Source organism: Rousettus aegyptiacus, unplaced genomic scaffold (genome assembly GCF_014176215.1).
Source record: "Rousettus aegyptiacus isolate mRouAeg1 unplaced genomic scaffold, mRouAeg1.p scaffold_m13_p_13, whole genome shotgun sequence".
NCBI classification, from domain to species: Eukaryota; Metazoa; Chordata; class Mammalia; order Chiroptera; family Pteropodidae; genus Rousettus; species Rousettus aegyptiacus.
This window is the reverse complement of record NW_023416288.1, coordinates 54,177,670-54,204,313: the sequence shown is the minus strand read 5'-3', so window position 1 is coordinate 54,204,313 and position 26,644 is coordinate 54,177,670. Positions and strand designations below refer to the sequence as shown.

Sequence of the window (26,644 nt, the reverse complement as noted above, 5' to 3'; positions counted from 1 at the left end):
TGTGGGTCTCCATACTCCTCTTCGTTACCAGGGCCCGGATTAGGGTGAATAAGGCAACATTTAAGTGGTGCCAAAAAACGCAGCCATCAAGATTAATGACACTTTAATGCAATATTTAAAAAATATTAATTTAAAAAATCCAAAGTGAATAAAATACCAGAATTTAAAATAAAGACAAGATCAGTAAGCTGAAGTTAAAATCATTTAAGATCGCCACTTGGATAAGAAAAATTGTCAGACATGGCAATTCCTGCAATTGGGAATAAGAAGTACATTTTGAAATTATTATCCATCAGTTCACCTCCATTAAAGCCAGGAAAGTAAAATTGTAATAAAAATTGTAATTAAAATTTTTGGTATAAATAAAACATTTAAACTTAAAACAATGTTATAAATTTTAATACATCTACTTTTCAAATATTCGAGTACTTTGATGTTCCGGAAAATAATTTTTACTACATGAAAATATAGGGCCAGGTGCACATATTCCCTCGTGCCTCAGGATCCAATATGGGTCGAATCTCGTATGTGACTAAAATTTTAATTTTTTGTTCACGGGGTTTAATATTAATTTTGACTTTTTAAAAACATTGCATTGAAATATCCCACTGCCAATTTTTTCGCGCCTCAGTTTTGCGCTGTTGAGCTCTGTCCCCCACTCCTTTTCCTCGCTTTCTTACTTACTGTTTTAGGAGGCCTGTACCGTTCTGGTTTTTCCCCGAGGTGGAGCTATCCCTCCGGGGCCGGGCTGGGAACCTCGTCAAATAATTTCGTTTCATTATAAACTTGAGAACGGCCCCACTCACCACTTGGCGGCGTTGACTTATTTGCTCTCGTGAGGTAAAAGCTCCCGGAACTAAGGCGGTTAGGGGGTGTGTTTCCCGCGGCGTTGGCCGGCGGCATTACTACGACGCACGCCACGGATTTTCCGGTTTTTCTTCCTCTCGCGAATCTTGCGTCACGGCCAAAGCCGGAAATGGCCCCCTGGGTCTGGGCTGTACGGCTCGAGCGTCCGGCGAGGGAGGGAGGAAGGCATGACTTCTGTGCTCGGTGTACGTGAGTCCTTGCGTGGGAAGCGTGGTGGTTCTCCGTGGGTGTCTGGCCCTTCTCTTTTCACGCGTACGGAGGGTTTCGCGCTTTCTTCTCAACTCCCAGTCCCTTTACGTTGTTAGGGAAAGCCACTTTGAGAAAGGGCGGCCGCCCAGCCTGGCGGTGAGGCCGGGGAGCCCAGCGATCTCCTTAGTCTTTGCTAACGGGGATGGAGGTAGTAATTTTTGCAGCAACAGGTTTCAGATTTAAGTACCTGGATGACGTTGTAATATTTATGGAGCCCTTCCATTGTGTTAGGAACTGTTTGAGGAGGATTGGACTTGGCAATGACTAAATCGAACAGAAATTCTTGCCCTAAAGGAGCTTGCATTTTAATAAAATTTGAGAAGACAGTGGAGTGGAAATGGGAATAACTGAAGAATTTTTTTGTATGGGTTGGAGAAAGAGGAAGGGGGATCAAAAAGACATACAGGTGTAAGGGTTTTTTTGGAAGGAGGGAATCCTTTTCAAATGCAGGGATGTTGATGTGTTATGGTCAGTAGGTGGAATATATAAAAATCAGGAATGCAGTTAGGAATTTCAGATGAGTGAATTTGTGCTGTTGTTATAAGATGTAGTTTTATTTTACCTCTTGTTTTTTCCTTCAGGAAAAGACTAAAGATTACATTGTAGGAAAAGAAAAATAGAAGCCATGTTTCGAAGACCTGTATTACAGGTAATCACTTTTCCATATTAGTGCAGAGATGTGTTATTTATCAGCCTTCGTGATCAGATTTATTTAGCCTTTTCATAGCAGAGTCAAAAGACCTTCGAGCCCACTCATTTTATGTGTACTCACTTGATATGGAGCGTTGGGGACAGATTTTACCTGCGTAAATAATATTCACTAAAAGAAAACGAAATTTTTCTGGTTTACTCATTATATAATGGAAGTCATTACTTTTTAAAACGTGTTAACTCAAATTTCAATCAGTTAGAGATTATTTAAAGTCGTTAGTGATCCAGAGACTGTGAGAATCATGGTTCCAGCATCTTTCAATAAGGCATTTGGTTCCTTATCTGACCACTTACCTCCTCTGTTGTCAGCTGCCCCCTACCCCATCTACCCTTGCCGAGGAGAACAGCTGAAATCTCAACATCACCACAAATTTATGCCCAAAATTCTCGCTCATTCCACCCAATCTAACTGCTCATCTCTCCAGACACTAACTGGCCTTACCACATTTGGGCACCAGGTACTATCTCCTTTATAATCCTCCTCTCGTAGTCCCCATCCTGTTAAGACTGATGAAGAACCAATTCTTTTATAAAACCTGTTCTCATCTCCTCCTGTCTGCTAGCATCCTACATTCTTGGAACCCCATTTAACCTACACATATTTCAGTATTTTTGTGTGTGTTTGTTGAAATGTGAAACTTGAAAGTTACTGCTGTCTTAATACTACTGTGTTAAGATATCTTTGAAACCAGATAAAACAGTTAAAAGTTTAATTTAAAAAAATTATCCAGTTAAAAAATTCTTTTCATATTTCTACTTCTCCATTAGGTCTTGATTTTTATGTGCCCAAAATGAAAATTATTATTCTGTAAGACTTGAAAGCCAGCCTGGCTCATCTGATTACTCAAATTACACATTTCTAGAATCATGACACATACACTAGTTAGCAGTTTGATTCTTGAGTATGTTGTAACTCACATTTTTATCTTTTTACCCATCTACTGCCCTAAAACTTAGTGATAGGATTCCATAGCCAACAGTATTCTAGGAATGGGTGTTCGTTTGGTTGGTAGACATCTGCTTTTTTATGGTAACAGTGCTACCATTTGACCCACATTTCTCTGATGTAATGGTCAGGTATCTGACCTCTGAAACGAGCGTTGTGCCCAGTGATGTGTGCTCACATCTTGGCAGTAGCCCTTGAACAGAATGCCTTTGAGGAGACAGCAGAGGGCGTTGGGAAAAGCAGCAGCCTTGGTGTCGGGTTCTAGGCATGACTTGCCACTTACTTTCTGTAGGTCACTTAATCTCAAATTCCTTTTTTTCATTTCTAAAATGGGGATAATTTTGCATAGATTTATTCTGAGGATTAGTTTGTATTGAGTAATGACAGGTGTTATTGTCATTGAGAGCTGCTGTTATGTGGCAGTGGCCCCCTTTCTCTGATAAACTGATTTAGATAGTCATATCTTTATACTTTATCAAAGAACCAGATTTATCTTAGGCTTTTTTTTGGTTCATCGAAAGCATGAATTTTTCCAACGTATTTGATTTTACCTTGTGTGTGCTACCACAGAAGCACCATAATCAGAAGGGGTACCACAAAAGAAACAGGAGAGGACCACAAGTTAACTTTCTTGGTCATGCTTTCTGGTACCCGCTTTGTACCTTTGGGCCTCTGTAGTAGGCTGCCCTGAAGCATTGCGTGGTCCTTCTGGTGCTGCGTGATGGGAGAACATGGCAAGCGTGTGTGTCTTCTGTGGCTGTGTGCTATAGGAGCTGCTGCCTGGATGGTGACCGGATGTGAACAGGTCTCCTGTTTACATTTGCCTTTTCCTCCAGTTCTGAAAAATTATAGCCATTTTAATCATTTGTTCCACTTCAGGTGTTTCATCAGTTCGTAAGACATGAGTCTGAAATAGCGAGCAGCTTGGTTCTCGAAAGATGTAAGTAGCAGCTAATTTCCAAGTTTAAAGCATATTATGTATAGCAATGGGCTAATATTCTCTTGATTGCGTCGTGAGGTGCCCTGGTTGGGTTATAATCTGTTAGTCATCATGCCTGTGACTTATGCTTGCTTCTCGTTCTTGGCCTTACCCTATCAGGCTTCAGGGTCCTGGTATAAACTGGGTCCTTCTTCCCTTATCTGTCACTTCTAACTCTTGTCACTCTCCTGCCATAGAATTCCCTTGAGTCATTTGGTTATCTAAGTTTCCCAAGGTTATGTGCTATTTGGCTGAAGGAGTGAAAGTTTGTGAAAGCTGTTGTTTCATAGATGTATTCCCATGTATTTATAAAGATTTTCAGATCTCAGATTTGTTCTTTTAAAAAATAGCTTTTTAAAAGATGTTTTAAAGAAGAATTTAAGATAAAGTGAAGAGTTTAATGTTTGTTTTGCGGGGCTACTTTTACTAAGAATGTTTTCTCCTTTCCTGCCAGCCCTCCTTGCCCGCCCCTCCCCTACCCCCCAGGCTTCCTTTATTTGCCCCTTCAATTTTTTTTCTGATTTTCTTGAACATGGGTTTTGCTTAATGCTGACATTGAAGGTGAACTAATATTTGTAGTGTTTCCTCTTTTAGACGTTTCTCTCAGTCTCGTTTTATTTCCACATTGTGTTTCAGCTCTGAATCGTGTACAGCTACTTGGGCGAGTGGGTCAGGACCCTGTCATGAGACAGGTGGAAGGGAAAAACCCGGTCACAATTTTTTCTCTAGCAACAAATGAGATGTGGAAATCCGGAGAAAATGAAGCATACCAAATGGGTAAGTTTTGCTTTCATCAGCAATAAATAGACATTCTTTACTGTCAATAATCTAATTAGAGATAAGCTACTTTTTGAAAGGATCTATTCTGTATTTGTTATGTTCTCTTAGATGCTGTGTCAGCAGTTTTGCTGGGCATGTTGTCCTTTGGCATTTATTTTGTCTGCTGGCATTTGTAACCATGTTTCCTGTTCTTGTGATTTAGGTGATGTCAGTCAAAAGACAACGTGGCACAGAATTTCAGTATTCCGACCAGGCCTCAGAGATGTGGCATATCAGTATGTGAAAAAGGGGTAAGTTGAGGAAGGAAGAGTCTTAAGAGTGTAAACAGTTTAAAAACGACAACAGGTGTTCTCGTGGAATGTGGCATTCCTTTGTTCCTGAGTACTACAAATGACTGTTAACTCGAGATATTTATTCAGTGCTTAGTACTACATACGTAGTGTTTTGCTACGTTTGACTAAATCGAAGATGCATGAGACCTGGTTTAGTCTTCCAAGACTTTATAAGTTAGGGAAGATAGGGTGTACGTAAATGGAAGCAGATGAGGCAGCAGGGAGGGCGAAGTGTGCTACATGCCATGTGGGCAGGTACAACACAGGCTTCTAGGTCCCTTGCTGCCAGGGCCAGGGATCCTTGTGGTGGCGGGGGTCATGGCTCTTGTCCTCCACACGACGTCCTCAGCAGAGGATCTGGGATGCGTAAAGCCTGTCACAATGAGGCATTGTGGTCATATTCACAGCAGTTATTGTACATTTGACTATTTTCGATGGTTTCAGAGTTCCTTTCTGAGATGCCTGGATTGATTATGTATGAGTGTCTTTTCTAAACCCACAGAACAAAAGGGTGTGTTTCACAGCAGTTGTATTCACAGTTAATATATTTCGAAATGTGCTTGTTTCATTGAAATGATACTCATTTCTTGAAAAATAATTTCAGCAGTGATTAAATTTCAGTTTCTTTTCAATTGAATACCTTCATGTGTTTAAGATTGGGGTATCATTATTATATATATATATATATATATTTTTTTTTTTTAACTTCCTTAAGGACCACAGACAACTCAAGGTTGAAAACATTGCCCTTTTTACCTAGATTTGTCAAGCCTGTGTGTATATTCTGTTTTAGTACTCTTGATTCTGACCTTTAGAAATGGTAGCAAAACTGAGGTTACTTATGATGATACATGTCATCCTCAGTGTATACGCATACATTTAGTGTGTATATGTCTCAGATCTGACACTCTTTTGGAAAGCATATTAGAATCTCTGGACGAAAAACTATCAATCTTTTTTATCTCAGGTCTCGAATTTATGTGGAAGGGAAAGTAGACTATGGTGAATACACAGACAAAAATAACGTGAGGCGACAAGCGACAACAATCATAGCTGGTAAGCAGCAGTGACGATCGCTGTTCTTTTCTTCCTCCCTTTGTAAGCGTGGCTGTGTCAGGAGTAACTTCCCCTGGGGCTGTGGGCTTGCTAATGAGATCGTGAGGCATCTCACCAGGAGGCTTCTGAGTGGGCTGTGCAGGCTTGTTAAGCGTTTCTACAGGTACCTCCTCCTCTAGAAAATCTGAAAATTCCATAAGAGTTTTGTAAACTGTACCCCGTTGGACATTTTTAAGTTGTAACGTTTTTTTAAAATATAAAATCGTGTTACTTTTATATTAATGGACCTAAATAGTGTAGCAATTTGATACCAGTCATTTAAAAAAACGATCCGAACAAGCTCTTCATTTGGAAATTTTATAAAACAGTCATGTATTGCATTACAACGTTTTGGCCAACAGTGAACCACATATACAAACGTGGTCCCATCTGATTATAGTGAGGTTGAAAAATTCCTGTCACCTACTGACGTCCTAGGCATCCTGCAATCGTGGCACAACGCGTAACTCACCTGCTTGCGGTGATGCTGGTGTGAATAAATCTACCGCGTTGCCATCATATAAAAAGTATAGCACATACAAGTTATCTGTTGTACGTAGTACTTGATCATAAATGACTGTTCCTGATTTGTATATTTATTGTACTATTAATTATTATTTTAGAGACTACTTTTTCCTACTTATAAAAAAAAAATGCTGTAAAACAGAATGCAGTCCACTCAGCAGCTCTTGATTGCATTATCATCTTGTGCTTGACTTAATCTTGTGTTTTGTACAGTACCATGCTGTACAAGCGTACTATAGCCTGTAGCCTTGGAGCAGTAGACTGTACCATGTAGCCTAGGTGTGCAGTAGGCTCTGCCATCTGGGTGTGTGTAAGTGCACTCCGTGACGTTCATGCAACGACGCAATCTAACAGTGTTTCTCAGAATGAATCCCCGCCGTTAGGTGACTTTATTCTCTTTTCTCTGAACTTGTTTTTTCATTCCATTTACTCCTCAGAATTGTACCTTAAAAAACTGTAGAGTTAAGAATCTTTTATTATTCAGTTTATTATATTTATAACAAAAATACATAAATAGAAATTTTAAAATATTTTTTAAAATTCTGTGACAGGTGCTAAATGTTATGAGTCGTCTTGATTGGGTTATCATTACAGTTGTTTTTAGTACATAATTGACCAAAACACCTTCAGTATATAAATATAAAAACTAAAATCTTATTGGAAATGCATCTTTTGAGTGAGAAAGATGTTTTTCCATTCTTCGATAAATTGCTAACATAACAGTTAGGCACTGATTCTGTTCTTCTATTTTTATGTATATAAACATTGAGAAACCTTGTTTTTTCTAAAAGGTAGATGGGAATGAAAGAAATTTTATTATAGTAATGTCTGAATGTTTATGAACTTCTGAGATATGCTAAAATTAGATGTCAGTTAAAAAAATTATTTTTAATTATGGAAAATGTTAAACTTAAAAAAGTAGAGAGCAAATTAAAAAAAGAAACTATCGTTTAGTTTTAACAATTGTCAACTGATGGCCAATAGTACTTCACCTATTTCCCGGCCACTTTTCTTCCACTTGGATTATTTTGAAGTGACTTTCAGACATATTATTTCATCCATTATGTTAAATATTTTAGTAAGTATCTCTGAAAGATATGAATTCCATTTTAAAACATAACTATAGTGCGGTCATCACATTTAATGCTAAGAAATTATTATTAAAATGTTTTTACCAGATATCACAGTATTCCACTTTCCTTGATTGCTTCATAAATACCAGTGCAAACATTATATTCCACTGTTTACACATATCTTAAGTCTCTTTTTTTTTAACATTAATTTTTAATGGTCCTGGAGGCTAGATGTGTGAGAACCTAGGTCCGTTTTAATCAGCAGATTTTATTTTTCTTTCTTTATTCCCTTGCTCCAAAGTTCATGTCTTAACCATTATACCATGTTAATAAATTCTAATTTGATGTAAGTAATAATTACAATGCATATTTTCTTACTGGTTTCTCTGAAAGTGTACTGACCTTGAAAACAAGCGCTGGTATCTTTCTACGCTCATTATCGGGCCTTGGACGAGATTCTTTCTTTCTGACCATTCTGCTTTCATGATTCTTGAGTGTCTTGAAATTTCCTGCACGCCCTGCTCTTCCTTTGGCTGCATCTCCAGAGACAGCTACCTGTTCAAAAAATTTTTCCGAATCTCACTATAATATAGAACTACACCTGTGATTTCAGTAGTGGAAATCCAAGATTTCTAATAAAATAATAATATCATCTCTGTTGATTATGTATTTATGAAGCATTTAACATTTTCAGATTCCACTATAAACCAAATGCGTGGCCAATCTTTAGAATATATGAATTGTTATGAACCTAGCCAAAAGTGCATTTCAGATTATCTTGTCACTACTATGTACTGGCATGAGTGATTGAGCAATTGTCATAGTTTTATGGCTAATAGTAAGAGTGAATAAATCTTTAGTGGCGTTTGAATGGAAGGAAATAGTTTCGTCAGTTGATCTGTTTTATACATAAGGCAGTTATTTCCTTCTAGGGGTCCTGTCTCTAGCCTAAAAGTAATCGGCAGCAGGTGGCACTCTCGCCTTTACACAGTGACGCGATTCTAATCTCTTCTGAAAAATAACCATTCTGCACCAAAATATGCTGTTTTTAGGAGGCTAAAGTCATGAACAAATTTTTAGCCATTGTATAATAACCATTTTTGAATAATTCTAAAGTTCTGGAATCTGGATCTTTTGAAGTTATACAGGAAGTTTTACTTGATTGTGTTCCTTTGTTCATCCTAAACTATCTCCATCTGGGACCGCGTTTCCAGAGCGATGTCTGATGTTCTTAGATAAAAATGCCCTCTCTTGATGAGTAAGCATTTTCCAAAGAATGAATATATAAAAGTCATTCTGCTGTGAAATTTAAAAATAAAATGCCTTCTATGTGATTATTCAAACTTGCTTAAAAACCTAAATCTATCTTTGCTAACAAAGCCATATGTTGAACCCCGTCCTTGCTCCAGACCTCCGGCATGCGGAGCGTTCTGCCTTGGTCCTCTCCTGTGTGAGGACGTGCCGCCTGCTTTAACGGCATCTGTCTGAGCATTGCAAGCACTGAAATTTGTGACTAGTTCTTCTGTAGAAATGTATTGCCGAATAACACCCCCTCTTCTGAATCGCTGACAGCCGAAGTCCAGCTTTTAGCTCCATTATGCCTATTGTTTGTACCTTTCATGAACATAGCAAGAGTTATTTAGTATTTTGAGAATTTGTCTCAAGTCTTTTTAATTACCAGCACTGAAATATGAATGTGTTAGAGAGGAATGCTTAACTGGGATGGAGAAAGTTCTGAAAATAATGTTTATGCTTTGGCTTCTTTGCAGATAACATTATATTTCTGAGTGACCAGACGAAAGAGAAGGCCTAGAGCGGGCGGTTCTTCTTTGACCAGTGTTTGGTGCCGCCGCATTTCCAAATCATGTATAGTCTTTATAGTTTCTATGGACAAGAATTAAAATATTTTATATAAAATGAGTGATAATGTTTCTCCTGACTGTTGCCCCCCCCCCTTTGTGCCATCAGCCTTCGTAGCTTCTGTCAAACATGGCATTCACTAGTTGTTTATTCTCGTGGGGCTGGCGTCTACGTACACGTATACAGAATGGTGAGCTTTCACACTTGTCTGTTACAGGGAGACGCGACCTTCCGGAAGAGCCCTCGTTTTTGGCACGCACTTCTGTTACAGTGTCGGTTCAGCCACTCAGTATTTATTGGGCACCGCTGTCACGCATCCATCCCACGGGTGTAAACACTGACTTTTTTTTCTTTTTCCTCTAAAGACTCAAAAGCAAAGACTGTGTCTTCTCCGTGTACCTGCACCTTAACCAGCACTTGGCATATAATAGACCCTCAGTAGATGTTTACAGATGCATGATCCCAATGGGGATTAAGCTTTGGTCCAGATCCAAGGGGGTCGCTGAGCAGTGGTTGGTATCTAACCTAAACAGCTTCAAGACTGACCTACCTCCTCCACATCTTTTGTTTTGGGACATTTTCACTAATAGCATAATTATGAAGTAGCATTTACTAGTAGTAAAGACCTAACATATAAGATGAAATACTTCATCTCCAGGTGGCGACACAGTGGTCTGTTTCCACTGTTCTTTATCTTTCTAAGCCCCTATTCTCGATCCTTTTAGTCTCATCCGGAACTCTCGGTGAAGTCCCCTAAGCAACCTTTGACATTGCCTCCCTAGGTTAGAGACTCAGGTATGACATTTTTTTGTTTGTTTATTTTTCCACATGTTCTCTCGATGTATATATCCACAGAGATCATTGTGTACAAACAATTATTCTTATTACAAGATTTTGGAAATGACAGAGTACTAATAATTTACTAACCCAGGATTACATAAAATAAACTGTTTTTCACCTTTTATCTCTTAAAGTTTGTATCGCCCCTCCACAGTCTGCCCGCTAGTTTGTTGTAGTTTTTAGCGGTTGGCTGGTGTTGAGCGGGCTGTCCAGTTCCACTTGTAGCAGACCCTCATTCTCTCTGGGCCACTCAGGCGCCAGCTTGGCCTCCGGCCCAGCCTGTGTTTATGCCCTAGGCTACATGTCCTGTCCCCTCTGCCCGAGAATGTGGCGTGAACCGTAGCCAAGGTCGCGCTGGGCTTGAACAGCATAAATCACACGCTGTGTTATGGGCCGTTTTGGTTCTAAGGTAGTTTCTGCACGCTTGAGCAGCTTGTCGTACTTCCAGTGCAGTTTGGTTAAGGAAAGGTGGAGTTCTTCAGCTTTCTCTCCTCCTTGCCCAGGAATAGGAGACTGTTAACGGCCATTTCCTCATCTCAGCCATCTTGTTCCTGCCCGCAGGGCCACTGACCAGCATGTAAACTGCTCGCCGCTGTCTGGCGATGCGGTCCTCCTCTCTGTTGCCTTCCTTAAGCAAAGCTGCAAAGTAGATAGAAGTCATCTCTTGGGCAACTCTTAATTTCTTTCCTCAGCAAAACTGCTTTTATACTCCTTAAAAGTCGCAAGAAGTTAAGCAGGTTAGAATTCCCGTTTCAACCGGGCAATGAATCTGTGTTTTGGGAAAGAAATGTGAACAGAACAGTTTCGACCAACCGAAAGCGATTCTGAGTCCAGGGCGCAGGGCAGAGAACTGTGTCCTGCAGGGTCTTGTGAGCCAGGGCCCCTCTCAAGACTCCCCTGGGGACTGCCCGACAGGCTCCGAGGCCGGGGCAGCGTGGTGGCCTCGGCGGGTGCTCGGTACTGCAGATCCGGCCGGTCCACAACCCAGGCCGTGGGAGCGTGAACTCTGCCGTCCCCACCTGGGCCGCGCCGTCTGCTGCCCCAGCCTGGCCTGCGTGCAGAGGGGACGTGTGGACTCTGACGGCAGTGACAGACCGTGGGGGTCTTCAGGTCCAAGTCTGTGTCCTGCAGTCTTTGTGTTTCGGTGTCAGGGGACAAACCTGCAGAAAACTGCCCTGGGACTTTGATTTTGGAATTTTACGTGAAGTGGAAAGATTGGGTATGATGATATGTAGAAAATGGGAAGAAAAAGTATCAAACAATGTATGGTGTTATCTCATTTTTGAAGAAGGTGTAATTAATATATGCTCAGAAGAGTGTGGAAGGAGAGACATCAAACATGACGATTCTCTCGATGGGGAAGTTATATGTGACTTTCCTTACTTACATTTTTGTATATTCTAATTCATGTTTTTTTTAGCATTGAGCGGTATTGTTTTATAATAAGAAAAATAAATAAAGCTTTTTTCATTTTGGGAGAAAAAAAACCTTTCCGTTGTCTCCAAGCCAGACCTGCTGTGCTCACTGACCTTCAGCTAGTACCGCGTGCACACTGGAGGCGAGCCAGATGACCGTGCGTGGGTTTCTCCCCGCCATCTGCATCCTGGCATCTCATGCTTAGACGTTTCATTCACCTCTTTTTTCTTTCTTTTCTCTTTCTTTCATTCTCCTCTTAACTGATTTCCAAATCAGTTAAGGGTTGCTGAGGGGGTACAGGCAGAAGTCATTTGGTGGTACTTCCAGGAAGGTTCCTTAAATCAGCGGTCCCCCACCTTTTTGGCACCAGGGACCGGTACTCCTGTGAGAATCTAATGCCTGATGATCAGAGGTGGAGCTGAGGCGGTGATGCTAGCTCTGGGGAGCGGATGCAGATACGGATGGAGGTTCACTCGCTCACCCGCCGCTCACCTCCTTCCGTACGGCCTGGTTCCTAACAGGCCACAAGCCAGTACAGGTCTGGTGGTTCGGGACCCCCTCTCTTAAATGAGCTGTTGGAAGGCTCATCCTTTGTACTCCTCTGGACTCTCATCTGGCATTTGTTTGTCTGAAATGTGGACACGATGACTTGAATCTCCAGCAGCCATCTTGCATCCTGACCTACCTTCCACTTCCCCGTGTGGTCCTGCACGGACCATGCGACGATCTTCAGGATGAAGGCGGAGGAAGCTGGGATCCGCGATGACCGTGGAACCACTGTACCAGTCCTGGGAAGTCTACCTCTGGACTTCTTTGGGAGATACAATAAATCTCTACCTTGTTTAAAACATGTGTGTTTTGCTGTTAAACCCAATCCTCACTAATATATACATTCGTACCTTTATACACACAATCAACTCTTTACTCTTATCCTTTCCCTTGGATGACCTTCCATTGCAGGCAGAGGTACAGTCTTACCTCTGCTCCCACAGTCCTTCAGGATTTTAACTTACGCCTCATTCCAAGTTTGGGGAGGAAACCAGGACATAGAATATAACAAAATCTTAGCGATTAGCCTTAAAGAGAGTAAATACAAGCATTTTTTTTTTCATCAAACAGTTTAGTTTTACTAGTAGTCCCTAATGAGAACCCTTAATTAACAGCTCCCTGTCAAATAAAGGAGCACTTAGGTTAAGAACATAATTTTCCACATGCTTCCCCTGGCAGTATAGCAGAATAGATAATATAGAATGAGGAGGCATCCCATTGCAAAATAACCAGATCCTAAGTACAACATGGTTTGTATTGTATCATTGGTGTTTTAGTTGCCATAACAAAATACCATGGACTGGGTAGCTTAAAAGGCGGGCATTTATTTCTTACCATTCTGGAGGTTCAAGTCCAAGATCTGGTGCCAGCAGTGAAATTTCATTTTAAGCCCTCCACACCAGCAAATTTCAATACATTTGCTAGAACAAAGTGTGGGGGAAGATGTTGTAGACCAATGGATACTCTTATGAACTGGTGGAGGAGCGTAAATTGGCACTTCGTTTTGAGAAAACATTTTGTCGTTGACTTGTAATGTTGATATTTCCCCCAGTTATTCCACCTTTAAGGCACGTCCTGTAGGAAACTTGCCCATGTGGCTCAAGAAGGGTGTTCATAGCAAAAGTGTACGTAATAGTGCAAAACTAGAAGCAACCCAAAGGTTCGTCGACACAATGGAGAAATAAACACTCACACAGCAGAATGCTTTACAGCGCTGTGATGCTGTAACAAGAATAACTTCAAAACGTAAAGCCAAGTCCATGTTACAGAAGGTATTTGCCTAGCATGTTATTTTTATAAAGATTAAAATCAAACAGAAGTAAGCAATGTGTTGATGGATAGGCATCTGCATGATAAAACTTTAAAAAGAGGGGGAATGATAAATTCAAGATGCGTTGCCATAGGAAACCGCGGGAAGGCACAGCAGGTAAGATAAAGAAGCACACAGGTGTATGACACAGTACTGGTGTGTTTCGCTCCTTAAGTTACAGGGTGGGGTTATGGGTTCTTTGTTTGCTTTACGATGTACATGTATGTTGCATGTATTTCTAAATGTATTAAATATCACATTAAACAAATAGAAGTTTTCATAAAAATATCTCAAGTATAGATCATGTATACCGCGATGACCCTACTAATCCTGATGTTAGTAATAGCTAACATTTAAAGAACATTCTTGCCTTATACATTTGCATGGGCACCATTATTTAATCACCATAACAGCTCTATAAAATAAGTACTATCATTATGACTGAGGTTTAGGGACATTAACTTGCCTAAGGTCTCATAACTAATGAGCCATAACACTTAGATTTAAATCCAGGTCTGACTCCAGAACCCAGACCCTTAAACCATGAATTCGTACCGACCATCTGGTCCCTCCTCATTTCATTTATTGAGGACCTGAGTGTCAGAAAGTTAAAGAAATTGCCCTAATGTCACATACTTAGCTTCGAGTTTAGTGTGGGAGATCACTTACGAAAGTGGGAAGAGGAGAAGGGAGAAGGAAGGGGTACAGCAGGAGCAAAAAGGAAGACGGGCTTACACCCAGAAACCAGAAATGGATAATGTCGCTGGCTGGCGTCTCAGCCTGCACCTGCTGCTGCATTCATTGCTGGAGAAGTGTGGATAAGTCATGTCTGCTGCACTGAAGCGATATTGCCTTGGCCAGGGCTAGCGACCCTGAAGAGATGGTTTCAGCCAGTCCCTGCAGTCTAGTCATCGGTCCTTTCCGTAATCAAAAGAACTGCCACCAAGTGTCACATCGCTGGAGCAAGAAGCAGAATTTTTCTCTCATTCTCCTTCCTTTTCGTCTGCCAGTTTTCATAATGGCAGACACCGCTAAGAGCAAGGCATCTGGAAAGGAAGTCTGGGAAATGGTCTGTAGAATCCTGGCAGAGTTTGGGGGTTTGGGCTCGCGAGACAGTGAGTGAATAACTGGAACAGGCCGCCCGAACCCGGTGGTGACCGCATCGATCTGGGATTTGATTCCGCCTTATTTGCAAGCTAATAAGTTAGCCTACTGCCGTTTCATGGATGCCAGCAGCAGACACGAAACTTCTGGGTCAGCGAAAGACGATCGTGTTCATCGCACGGCAGCGCGAACGTCAGCATGTTTGCGTCAGTTCCTGTGTGTGAAAGTCCCACGGGGGCCATGCAGGAGTCTAGGTGGATTTCATGATGGAGGGGTACACTGCTTTTATAACAGGCAGTAAGCAAGGCTGCTCTTTGTCCCAGAGGGGCACATTACCTCCTCCTTCGAGGTTGCTTGTTGCAAACGGAACCCTAAAAAGTGGCCCAGGTGACGAGTGGTCAGGGCCTCATGTATTTAGCACACCCAGGAAGGTGTGTGGGAGCATGAGAAACCCCGGGAGGAATGTCTCTCCCCAGTGTCCGGTAGGAAGTGACTGGATGGACGTTTTGGGGTAACAGTTTGACAGGTCAGGGCCTGTAGCTGGTGTCTTGGTGCGGTGGTATCATGTTGGAACCATCTCGGTGACAGACACTCGTTCTGTTTTTGTAAAACAGCATTTGAGGGATGAAACCGAAGGTGATAAGTGAGGCCCGTGCTCATTCTGAATGGATCGTACCCTGCAGGGCTCTGCGGCGGGATCCTGTCCAGTGCGAGGCCAGGATCGATGACGACGCCTCATCCTCACCGGCCAGGGGCGGGATGCGCGCAGGTGTGCCTTCAGGGCTCGGAGGAGATGCTCATCACGCAGACGTGTTCCTTGCCAGTGTGCACGCTCCGATAGGATCTTAAGGGACCTGGAAGCCTGCACTCTGCTTATCATCGGGCATCCTGTGTTTTCTCGTGTGCCTGCCCCCGAAGCGAGCACCGTGCTGCACATTGTCGATCTCTCCGCTGTGTCCTTCCTCCTGTGCCGTCTTTCTTCTGTGTTCTTCGGATTAGTGAACCTCGGTTTGTGTTAACAGGGACCGGTGACTCGTCTTGATGTCCGAATGATGCAAAGACCTGGCCCGTTATGTCTAAGTCTCTGTGGAGAAATGGCAGGTAATAAAGGGGCGGGGATGATGCTGGAAAGCCTCGGGAGTCTGCCGACTTGGGGTTTGAGATTTATTCTCCCTGCGCATGGTCTTCAGGGTTGCCCACGTGAAAAATCTCAGCGACCGTCAGGAGGTCCCTTACACGCAGCATACCCTCTCCTTCTCTCTGTTTATGGTTCCTCTGTACTCTATACTTTTGTAAATACTCATTCTTTTTTAAAAATCTCTTTTTAAAACTCTTCTAGAATTGCTCAGTTTATGCCAATTGTTCCTTGTCAGGGCCCTGAGTGATACTTTGTTTTCTTATTCAAAAGAATGGTTAAGCGCAAGAACATGATGTCTCAGTCTTCCTAGATGTCTGCACTTTGGGGAGAAAGATCCAAAGACCCCAAAGCATGGCCAGGGTGTTGACCCCGCCGATAAACCATGTTTAGAGCTGCAGGCTTTAATGAATTAGACTTGGAATGTGAATAGTTATTTTGGTGGGTAATGGTCAGCATACATTATAGAAGCAGCCATTTTTAATGCTGCGATATTTATTCGTAGGATGATAGCTTTCGTATTTATGTTAAAAAATGGAATGATATAACGGGGCTCATGGAATAATAGCAATGATAATGATGGTATCCAACAAAGTCTTCAGAAATTGAACTCTGGTCACCAGCTAATGTGGTGTACATAGAAACACACTGTCCTGGCAAATGACCGGAAGACAAGAAAGAAAAATTATAGTTAACCTTAAATTGCTCAATAATGACTTATAAAAAGGTACAAGTTCTAACTTTGGAAGTGGGTAAAAATAATCGGGCTAGTAAAAAAGTATAACCAAACATAAATAGTATGTGAAATGCATTCCGATATATTGTATATTCAGAACCTCCTCCTCACTGCATAGTTCTAACGTGTGGAGAGGAGAATCTGAGCAGTGTATTTCTTCTCATGAGGGGATGTAAATGATGTTATAAAAACAGAGATCGGTCACGAGAGAAAGCTGAACAGGGTTGGTGGCAGGTTGTGGGATGAGCCCTCTGACTGCTCTAGGGTCCTGTTACAGGGCACAGCTGGGAACTGGCCTCGTTCTGAGTCCGCAGCACGGAGATCAGGAAGAATTTGGGGCCGAGTCGTTAAGTCAGCCTGAGACGGCTGAGGGAGATTGAAGAGGACTGCGTGTAGGCCCGAGTGTGCTCTACGGTGCCCCGAAATCATGTCGTACTCCACATAACGCCAAGATCGATGAGGCTCACCTGGCTCGGGCGAGTGGCATGCGTCCTGGGCATCTGTCCGGAAAAGACTACGTATCATTCATCCCGATCTGTCATCTGCCACTCTGCGAGGTCCTTCCGAAGGGGCCTGAAAGCGTAGCCCTCTGTCTGCCCCCGGGTGACTTGCCGAACTCTCTGCTCTGCGTCTCGATGGCACTGGTTTCTCACCATCCTTCCTATCAGCGTTTTCAAACATTCATCTCACTTATCAGTAGGTTGTAACATCGAGTTCGTGATATGCGAGCATCACGGAAAGAAATACAATAGGATAGAAAATATTGAGGGCCACACAAGTAGAAAGCAGAAATACGGTTTTGTGAAATCTTTGTGTTCCCACAAACGCATATTACATGTATATTACGTATATATTTAGATCGTAACGTGTTTTATATATGGTGACATACAGATCCATACATACATCAAAGGCATATAAAAAGTACTTTACTGCTGGTCATGGTCAAAATTTGTAAAGCGCTGTTTTGTTTTAGGTAAATAAGCCTTTGGTTGACAAGCGATATTTGTGTATAAACCCCGTCGGCCTAACCACTGCTGACTTGTCAGTATTGTGGTCATGCACTCTGAAAAAATTGGTACCGTGAGTAGCTCACATGCTGTCCTTCATCGTTGTCATCATCGGGTGTTCAGATGGCCAGGGAGCCCTGATGCGGTGCTCCCAGGGGAAGAACCTGGGCCCCTCAGGCAAGACGTGCTCCCGTCTCGGGGGTGTACTGTTTGGCTCGTGTCCAGGACCAGTGGCACTCGCTGAACCTTTCCTGCTTCGTGCACTGCAGCCTCCCTCCAGATGACATTGGTAGTGCGCTCTGGCGGAATCCTGGTATTTCCCCTCTTCTGCGTGTGTTCCTGAGTCTTCCCTCCCTCTCGACTGTGCATGTGACTCTTCTGGTGACACTCACCTTTCTGTTCTGTGTGCCGCAGAACTCTACCCCCTGTGAAACTGAGTCCGAGTCCTCCATCTCCTTTGCGATCCCGACGGCTTCCGTTTGTGTGTGATACTAGACACTACTCTATTTGCATTTTAGCAAAGAGCTGCTGGGTTTAGATCGGAGACGGAACGTGACAGCCCATGTCATCTGCGAAGAGGGCAGACCGACTTGAAAGAGCCAGAGAGGGTTCAGTCAATTTGCTCTGCAACGGTCTAAATTGGAAAGAGGCGAGAGACAGGTACCCTCATGGCGGGCATGGCGGGACTCCCAGATGGGGCGTTTCTGGTCTTGTCTGCCACCGAGTTCTTTCTGGGAGTGCTGGGGAATGGTTTCATCGGGGTGGTCAATGGCGGGAGCTGGTTCGAGAGCAAGAGAATCTCTTTGTGCGACTTTATCATCACCAGCCTGGCTCTCTCCAGGATTGTTCTGCTGTGTATTATTATGTTCGATGCTGTCTTACTGGTGTTCTTTCCCAAAGTCCATGACGGAGGGGAGGGAATGCAAGTTATTGATATTTTCTGGGCGTTTACAAACCATCTGAGCATTTGGCTGGCCACCTGTCTCGGTGTCTTCTACTGCCTGAAAATCGCCAGCTTCTCCCGCCCCACGTTCCTCTGGCTCAAGTGGAGAGTTCACGGCGTGGTCGTGGGCATGCTGCTGGGTGCGCTGCTCCTCTCCTGTGGCAGTGCCCTGTCTCTGATCCACGAATTTAAGCTCTACTACGCCCTCCGCGGACTCGACGGCGCAGGGAATGTGACCGAGCACTTCAGAAAACAAATGAACAAGTACCAAGTGAGCCACGTCCTCGGCACCCTGTGGAACCTGCCGCCGCTGCTCGTGTGTCTGGCCTCCTACGTGCTGCTCATCCTCTCCCTGGGGAGGCACGGGCGGCGGATGAGGCACAGCAGTGCCCGCCCCGGAGACGCCAGCACCGAGGCCCACAAGAGGGCCACCAGAATGATCCTCTCCTTCCTCTTCCTCTTCCTGCTTTACTTCGCCGGCTTTCTAATCACAACATCCAGTTACTTCCTGCCAGGAACGAAGATGACTAAGATGACGGGAGAACTAATCGCCATGATGTATCCTGCAGGCCACTCGTTCATCCTCATTCTGGGAAACAACAGGCTGAAGCAGACATTCGTGGAGATTCTGTGGTGTGAGTCTGGTCGTCTGAAGTCTGGATCCAGGAGACGCTTTTCCCCATAGGACAGCAGAGGGAGCTGGAGGGAGCCAGGGAGTCTGTCCACCTGGCTCAGGACCTCAGGGCGCTTCGGTCCTGTAACAGGGGACTGGTTCGCCCCGTCCCACCTGGGGACGCGTCCCGTGGCCTCTCTCGGTGCGGCTGTTTAGGAGCGGGGGGGGGGGGGAACGGTCTTTGGAAAACGTCCGTATAGTAAGAACGCTCTCGCTGTATAGACAAGGAGTCGCATTTTCACAGCTATCGGCCCAACGTAATGAGCGGCCGCTGGCTCAGACGTGAAGTTTACACTGACGGCGACGAGCCGATGTGAAGAAAACGGCGCGGTGAGTTCGAGGCAGAGAGCCAAGGCGGCGCGGCCCCAGGCTCGGATCTGAACTCTGCTTCTGTCCGTCTGCCAAGACTCTTGGCCTTGGACGAGTTCCTTTAATCACCTGTCCGGTCTTCTCGCCCCTCATTTTACAACGCGGACTGTGCCATCGACCTCGCAGGGCCTTAGGGATCCGCGAGGCCATGCGTGCTGATGTTCCAGGGCAGCGCACGGTGCCAGGCGAGCGGCAGGGGACGCCGTCGCCGTGACTGACGGCGAACTGTGCGCGACAGCGATTCGCACAAGCCGATCCGCCGCGTGGGGCCGAGGCCCCCGGACGCCGGCCCCCATCCAGTCCGGCCTTCCGGCGGTGTTCCTTTGTCACATCGCTAATGTAAGTTTCCAAGAATTCTCAAAGTTGTGGGACGTGTGTGGCAGTTCTGAATCCGGATTGCTATCGTCACAGTACCCCCTGTGTGGACTGCCGTTGCTAATCACGCGCACCTCAAACCCAGACAGTCTGGGTTCAAATCCTGGCCCCAGCCCTTGAGAACGGGCCGATCCGGCGGAAGGTTTTTAGCCCCTCTCCGTTTCTCTTTTCTCGTTTGTAAAATGGGACGGGTAGTGGTATTTTGTCGATAGGGCCGTTGGGAGGAGTGACCGAATCAACATGTGAGAAATGCTCAGAGTCCCACGCGGAGTACGTGTTCAATAAACATTGCTGTCCTTAATGCCGTTGTTACGTTGCTATGTTTTGACATAGCGTGAAGGATCCTCGCGTTACTGGTATTTGGTCATATGTAATCAGAAGTTAATTTTAGGATTGTCCCGGGATCTATATATTCATTTCTAAAATTACACAAATAAAAGGTCTTTCGGTGTGCATTGTTTGCCTTTGAATCGATACTTGCCTCTTGAAGTTGCTAGGAAAATTCCTAATTCTGACATAACTTAAACTTCCCTTTCAAAAGATGTCTGCTGAAACTAAAAGTATGAGTTAATACTCATTCCTAACTTACTGAAATAGAAAGATTCTGGAATGGGCCCTTCTGTAATTAATAGAAACCTGTGCTTCTTTTCATCGCAGGGCAGCTTTACCATGGGAACCCATGCCGCCTAGGTTGGCACCTGTTGCGTTAACCCTGACCCAGCCCCTGCTCTGGAATTCACCCTCACCCGCCCTTGACCATTTACTTCTTCCCGTGTCTGTCACTTTGGCAACTTCTCTGCCCAGCTGTGGGTCTTCTGGGCTCCAGTAAGTAGTCAGACGTACGAGGCTTTCGCAGGCCCCTGTGACACCAGCCTCCTGCATGGATATGGTTCAGGCTCCCAGCTCACCGGCAGCACAGCTGGGCCTTCCTCTTTGGCGGCGCCCTGGCTGCCAATCATACAGCTCGGGAGCGAGGGGACAAGAGACCCATGTTCAAGTAAAAGCTTCACATCCCAAAGGAGCCAGTTTCTCTTGTAATAACTTTATAGACATAGCTTCCGCAGTCGAGCCAAGGGACAAACATGTAAGCAGAGTCACCACACTCAAAGAAGCCCAAAGCAGGAAGTCTTCGTAAGATATTTACATGTAGCTGAAGGTCAGAGTCTCATACAGAGGGAGAAAGGGTTTTGTTAACACTTTTCCATACTGACCCTTTCAGAAATACCTTCTGACAGAACCAGCTTACCCACAGATCACGCCGGCCAACACAATCACATGTTCACCACAGTAACTCCTGCTACTGAGAACCCAAAACTTGGTATATCATCTTCCGAATGAGGCCTATTACTGCCCCAAACTGGCATCCCCCCTCTTTGGGGGAACACTTAATTCTTACATATACTCTATATTACTTATTCCGTTTAGACATGGTATATATATTTCAACTTTGTTATTTAATTCAGTGATCTATTTTATAGATAATCAAGTAGTGATACGTGCAATAGTCCAATCTTCCCTTGAATCGCTGCGTTGCCTGTTCATTCTGCATTTGCCATTCAGCTGATCTGGGCCTGCGCCTATCAGTGCCCATTAATGTTACGCGAAAAACTTTCGTAAGCAGCCGGGCTCCGGCTCAGGGAATTCTTGCAGGGTCGCCGTCCAGCCTTCTGTCCCACGGGCCTCACGAATGTCCTCCCCGTTCTGGACCTGGTCGTCTGCACAGGGCTGCTCCTTCTTCTCATCGTTTCCTGCTGGGTTTGGTAACAGGACGTCGGGTGCTCCACCACGATGCTGCGTGGTGACCTATCGTGGCCGCATCCAGGATTATTGCACCTTGGTTTTACCCAACTGCTGGAGCACGTAAGAGACACCGTGCTCTCGTTCTCTCGCTCGTGGTTTTTTGATAATATCATTTGTCAGGCATATTGTGCCCTTTCCTCTCTTAGAAATTACAGGGAAATCGGGCCGTAAAGTGGCTATTCGACTCACAAAACTATAGCGAAAGCTTTACCATGTGTCTGGTGCCAGAGTACTCCGATTGGCAATTAAAGACCTAAAAGGAAACAGTTATGTGTGATGTAAGCATAAAACCCAGATCTCTAAAGGAACACGTGAAATGGCCGCCATTTCTTTTCCCAGCAAAAACAGATCGAAGCAAATGATTCTGGCACAAATCTATGTATGTGACGGGTGAGGAAACTCAAGGGAGTCATCATGAGAGGGTACAGTGCTTTCTTAAGGAGGCCCTGGAATCTGATCTGTTAGAGATAGCTGTGAACCGCTGTATGTGCTCAGGAATGAACGAGGAACATTTAGGTGCCCAGATTCGAGGGCGAGTCGGGTAATTTGTGGATGTGTAGATGGGGGTGGGTGGGGGGGTGGGTAGGTGTGGTGAGGATTCCCACCATATCCTGCGGTTGCTGCGAACACAAGCCGCATTCACTCGAAAGAGTGACAGCAGCAGCGCTGGCCTTGAGCCCCGTCATTTGGATTTGAAGTTCTCGAGGCCGCCATACCCTCCCCACCCCCCAAGCCTCCTTCTCCCGGGGGAGTGGACTCGCAGGTTCCCCGGGGGCTGTTTTAACTGAGCATTCCTAAGGAGAACAGGATATGAATGAAGAAATAGTAATGCGATCCTTGGAAGATTTGCATCTCAGTGAAAGCAGCTGGCTCGTGGACCAGTCATGGCTCATCTGCCACACCAGGGAAAAGTCAAAAAGGAAAAGTCCTTCCCCGCTGGATGCCGGTGCCTGCCCCGCATTTCCGTATGTCTCCTGCTCCCGGCATCAGCACCGCGACTGTCGAATCCTCAATGAGAAAAGATGCTCCTAATGCTCTTTTTCTTTGCCTTTATTATCTCAATCATTCTGACTGTTGTAGGACTCATTGTGAATCTGTTTCTTGTGGTGGTCAACTACAAGTCTTGGGTGGAAAGCCGCAGAAGCTCCTCCTCTGATAAGATCCTGTTCAGCGTGGGCATCACCAGGTTTCTGATGCTGGGGCTGTTTCTCCTGTACATTATCTACTTCCTCATCTCTTCAGATACTACTAAAAGGTCAGTCCACATATACAATTTTTTCCTGTTCTGTTGGCTGTTTTTGGACTCTAGCAGTCTCTGGTGTGTCACCTTGCTCAATGTCTTGTACTGCGTGAAAATCGCTAACTTCCGACACTCGGTTTTCCTTCTGCTGAGACGAAATCTCTCCCCAAAGACCCCCAGGCTGCTGCTGGCCTGCGTGCTGAGTTCTGCCTCCACCACGCTCCTGTACGCTGTGGTCAGGCAGACGTTATTCCTTCCCCGATCTGCGGCTGGGCGAAACGGCACAGCGTTTGCCCGCGCCGAGGGCATCTTGTCTTTGGTGATCTCTTTGGGCTTGAGCTCGTTCCTCCAGTTCACCATCAACGTGACTTCCGCCTCCTTGTTAATATATTCCTTGGGGAGACACATACGGACGATGCGGAGAAGCGCCGGTGGCTTCTGGAGTCCCCAGACGGAAGCGCACGTGGGCGCCATGAAGCTGATGGTGTGTTTCCTTCTGCTCTACGTGCCGTACGCAGCCACCGCCTTCTTCTTCTACCTCCCTTCTGCCGCAGAGTTGGGTATGGAATTCAGATACACCTGTCTGATCATCTCTACCGTTTACCCTCCAGGACATTCCGTTCTCATCATTCTCACCCACCCGAAGCTGAAAACTAAAGCAAAGAAGATTCTCTGTTTCAACAGATAGTGGAATCTCAGTAGTCAGGACTGGCCGGGGTCGCCTCGTGGTTTGGGAGCAAGATTTCCTCTGTTAGCAGTCTTCCTGGGGCCCGACGAATTCATGTTGGTAACTGCCGATCTGACTCTCCGGCCCTTTGACTGCCTGTGTTTCAGTTTATTCTACAATTTTTCTGCTAATATTTAAAACTCAGGCACTTTCTCGAAGGAGCCGTTTGAAGTGTCCTGTCTCCTGCGCGGAGTCGTGTCCCTGGCGGTGGAAGCCCACGTCGCTCTCCCAGTGGCTGACGCACCTGCAGGCGTCCGGGGGACTCAGCCGCGCCCCACCGCGCCCGCTGCAGTGCGGCCTGGATGGTCATTTAGGTTTCCTTTTTGTAATGCAAGTACCTGACTTAAGCTCTCCTTTTTTCCTTTCTTTATTTTAATTTTATTTTTATCGAGTAACATAGGTTAATAACATTATGTAAGTTTCAGTTATACGATACTGTGTTTTCATATCCATATGTACTGCGGCGTGTTCACCACCGAAAGTCTCGTTTCCCTCCTTGATATTACATCTGACCCTCCGCTTACCCATTTCCCCCTCCCCACACCCACTTCCTTTTTCCTGTCCGTTGTCTGTATCCATGAGTTTGTTTTCATTTTGTTTGTTCATTTGTTCTTTTTACAAATCATACCGTTTTCGCCCTTTTCCATCTGTCATATTTCACTTAGCGTAATACCCTCAAGGTCTAGCCATATTATCACAAATGATAATATTTCACCTTTTTTTTGGCCAAGTAGTATTCCACTGTATATTTAGCTATCTATATATATTTGTATACATATACCGCATCTTCTTTATTCATTTATCTATCAATGGACACTTAAGTTGTTGCCATATCTTAGAAAACAGTATGGAGGTTCTTTAAAAAATTAAGAATAGAACTACCGTGTGATCCAGCAATCCCTCTTCTGAGTAGTTACCTAATTTGAAAAGACAGATGCACCCCAATATTCATCGCAGCACTATTTACAAGAGCCAAGACATGGAAACAACCTGACATAAGCTCTGATTGTGAGACACGCCCTTAAACAAATAAACACATCGCCAGCCACAAAACTAGGTGACTAGCCAGGCCACCTCCCCGCTGGAGGCTCCTTTGTTTTAGTGATCTTGGTTGATTTCATTAACTGACCGTTCGATCTTGGTTGATTTCATTAACTGATCATTCGGGCCATACGTTTTTCTTTTCCTGCACTTTAAATTCCCACTCTTATGTTTTCAATTCATCAATAAAGAGTGAGCCCTCCAAACCCTATGCCTTTACCCCCTACGCCACTCAAAGCAGAACCCTAGGCCCGGGTGCTCTCTCTCCTTGTGACCTCACTGTGTGGCCCCAAGTGTGCTGTGTAATTTCCAGGGTCTGTGTGGAATAAACTTTCATTATTTCAAAGTGTCCTGGTGGTTATTGCAGAAGGGGGTCTTGCCGTCGCAATGAGAAGTACGCGGGCCCATCCAGCCCCAGTACTGGTTATCAACAGGCTGAGACTGGCACATGGCCACCATCATTAGTTCAAGTTTCCAGGTTTCGCTGAGGAGTCCTGTGTGAGGACTCGGCCCCGGGTAAATGGTCACTGGGAGCCACTAGACTGGCTGAAAGTACAGCAAGAGGGTGCAAAGAGAAAAGGAAAAAAAAGGGTAGTTTCAGAGAGAAAAGAGAGGAAAGAGAAAGGTAAAAAGAAATAGGTGTACATTATGGCAGATGTACAGAAAAAGTGTCTTCAACTCGCCGGGTGATAGTAACTGAGCTATTACTACCAAGAAACTCTAGGACTGAATTTTTAGGATTGTTCTAGAAGGAAGGAAAGGGCCAGAGTCGATAGGCGGAGGAAAGTGATTAGTATTAAGGAAGCTCAATCCAGGGTAGTTCCAAGGATTTTAAAATCCAGGGTGGGGGTAGGGGGAGGGCAGCCTGAGGTCAAAGCAAGTGCCAGATAGTGACATTAACACAGTCAGCGTGCGACTTTGAAAAAGAGTGTAGCCCATCATGTGATACGGAATTCGATGGGGAGCCAAGAGGAGCCATTGGACTGGTAGTGGGCGTGCCTGACTTTTGGCGGGTTTATGTCATCTCTTTGTGAATTTATGCACTGAGATGTGTGGGCACTGCACAGTCCTCCAGGAGAACACTTTTTTCCTTTTCTTTTCCTGCTTAGAACAGCAGAGCTATATAGCCAGAGAGGAATAGGAATTTGAACATGAAATATTGATAATTTTTAAAATGAGGACTAGGGAATAATTTCATAGTTTTTTTTTCTTTTGGTATTTATAAAATATGTAATATTTGCACATCTCAAAATAAATAATCTTATTACAATCATATTCTCTTTATTAACAAAAAAAAAGAGAGAGAAATTTCTACAATTTACAAACCGTTTGATTTTCTTTATTTTGGCCACGAGAATCTTGACTTTGATATTTAGTAAGAGTTACCCAAACTGATATTTTATACTAAAGAAACGGGAGGTATTCATCATGTTACAGGCTTACGATTAGGAGGTAAAAAGATTACTGAGTAATTAAATGTACACTATGACGTAAGAACTCCGAAGGAGTAGCAGAAACCCTCGTGGTTCCCCAACGCCTCTTCTCTCTCCCTTCTCTGCCGTAGCAACAGAATTCTTAGCTGCCTAGAATTTGGGCAACCGATTCCATCTTACAGCTTTCCCTTACGAGCAGGTATTGCCATGCGATCAAGTTCTGCCGGCAGAGAATGAGCCGAGGCGATGTGTAATTTCTAGGTGGTGCCCCTGGAACAGGTAGCCATGCTCCCCCTTCCCCCTTTTCCCTTCCAATGTGCTGAAGGTAATGACTGGTCATCTGGGCCCTCGCGGCTGAGGTGACTGCCTGGGGATTGTGGACCAATTACCCATCCTAGAGCTGGCTCCGTGGTACCTGGCACCATGGAGCTGTCACACCAGCTCTGGACCTTAACTGCAACACTGACTGTTCATGAGAAATAAGCATCCGCTTCTTTCAGACACTATCGCTCTGGCTCTCTCTTGCCTCA

The 26,644-nt window shown here is 44.6% G+C and overlaps 3 protein-coding genes across 4 annotated transcripts; all 3 read left to right on the top strand.

Moving 5' to 3' along the window:
• The first annotated feature begins 952 nt into the window (after positions 1-952).
• Positions 953-9,477, top strand: SSBP1 (single stranded DNA binding protein 1). 2 transcript variants are annotated; one of them, XM_016157226.2, is made up of 7 exons: positions 953-1,052; positions 1,698-1,765; positions 3,653-3,713; positions 4,389-4,529; positions 4,735-4,822; positions 5,832-5,920; positions 9,327-9,477. In XM_016157226.2, the coding sequence occupies exons 2-7, from the start codon at positions 1,742-1,744 to the stop codon at positions 9,368-9,370; spliced, it is 447 nt and encodes a 148-aa protein (XP_016012712.1). In that variant the 5' UTR covers positions 953-1,052; positions 1,698-1,741; the 3' UTR covers positions 9,371-9,477. The 2 variants fall into 2 exon arrangements, with proteins under 2 accessions (XP_016012712.1, XP_036086698.1); XM_036230805.1 differs by lacking the exon at positions 953-1,052 and adding an exon at positions 1,101-1,119.
• Positions 9,478-18,091: 8,614 nt separating this feature from the next.
• TAS2R3 (taste 2 receptor member 3) lies at positions 18,092-19,141 on the top strand. The gene has a single exon (XM_016157156.2). It carries the CDS (start codon positions 18,182-18,184, stop codon positions 19,139-19,141), a length of 960 nt encoding a protein of 319 aa, XP_016012642.2. The 5' UTR covers positions 18,092-18,181.
• A 3,554-nt stretch (positions 19,142-22,695) lies between these two features.
• TAS2R4 (taste 2 receptor member 4) lies at positions 22,696-23,601 on the top strand. Its single transcript, XM_016157139.2, has one exon. The coding sequence runs from the start codon at positions 22,696-22,698 to the stop codon at positions 23,599-23,601; it is 906 nt and encodes a 301-aa protein (XP_016012625.2).
• Positions 23,602-26,644: the final 3,043 nt, after the last annotated feature.

Excerpts from the sequence above, each read along its gene's own strand:
- SSBP1 (XM_016157226.2), top strand. The coding sequence starts at position 1,742 with ATGTTTCGAAGACCTGTATTACAG. Across the intron at positions 1,766-3,652 it reads TTCGAAGACCTGTATTACAG|GTGTTTCATCAGTTCGTAAG; the intron begins GTAATCACTTTT and ends GTTCCACTTCAG. Across the intron at positions 5,921-9,326 it reads AGCGACAACAATCATAGCTG|ATAACATTATATTTCTGAGT; the intron begins GTAAGCAGCAGT and ends GCTTCTTTGCAG.
- TAS2R3 (XM_016157156.2), top strand. The coding sequence starts at position 18,182 with ATGGCGGGCATGGCGGGACTCCCAGATGGGGCGTTTCTGGTCTTGTCT.
- TAS2R4 (XM_016157139.2), top strand. The coding sequence starts at position 22,696 with ATGCTCCTAATGCTCTTTTTCTTTGCCTTTATTATCTCAATCATTCTG.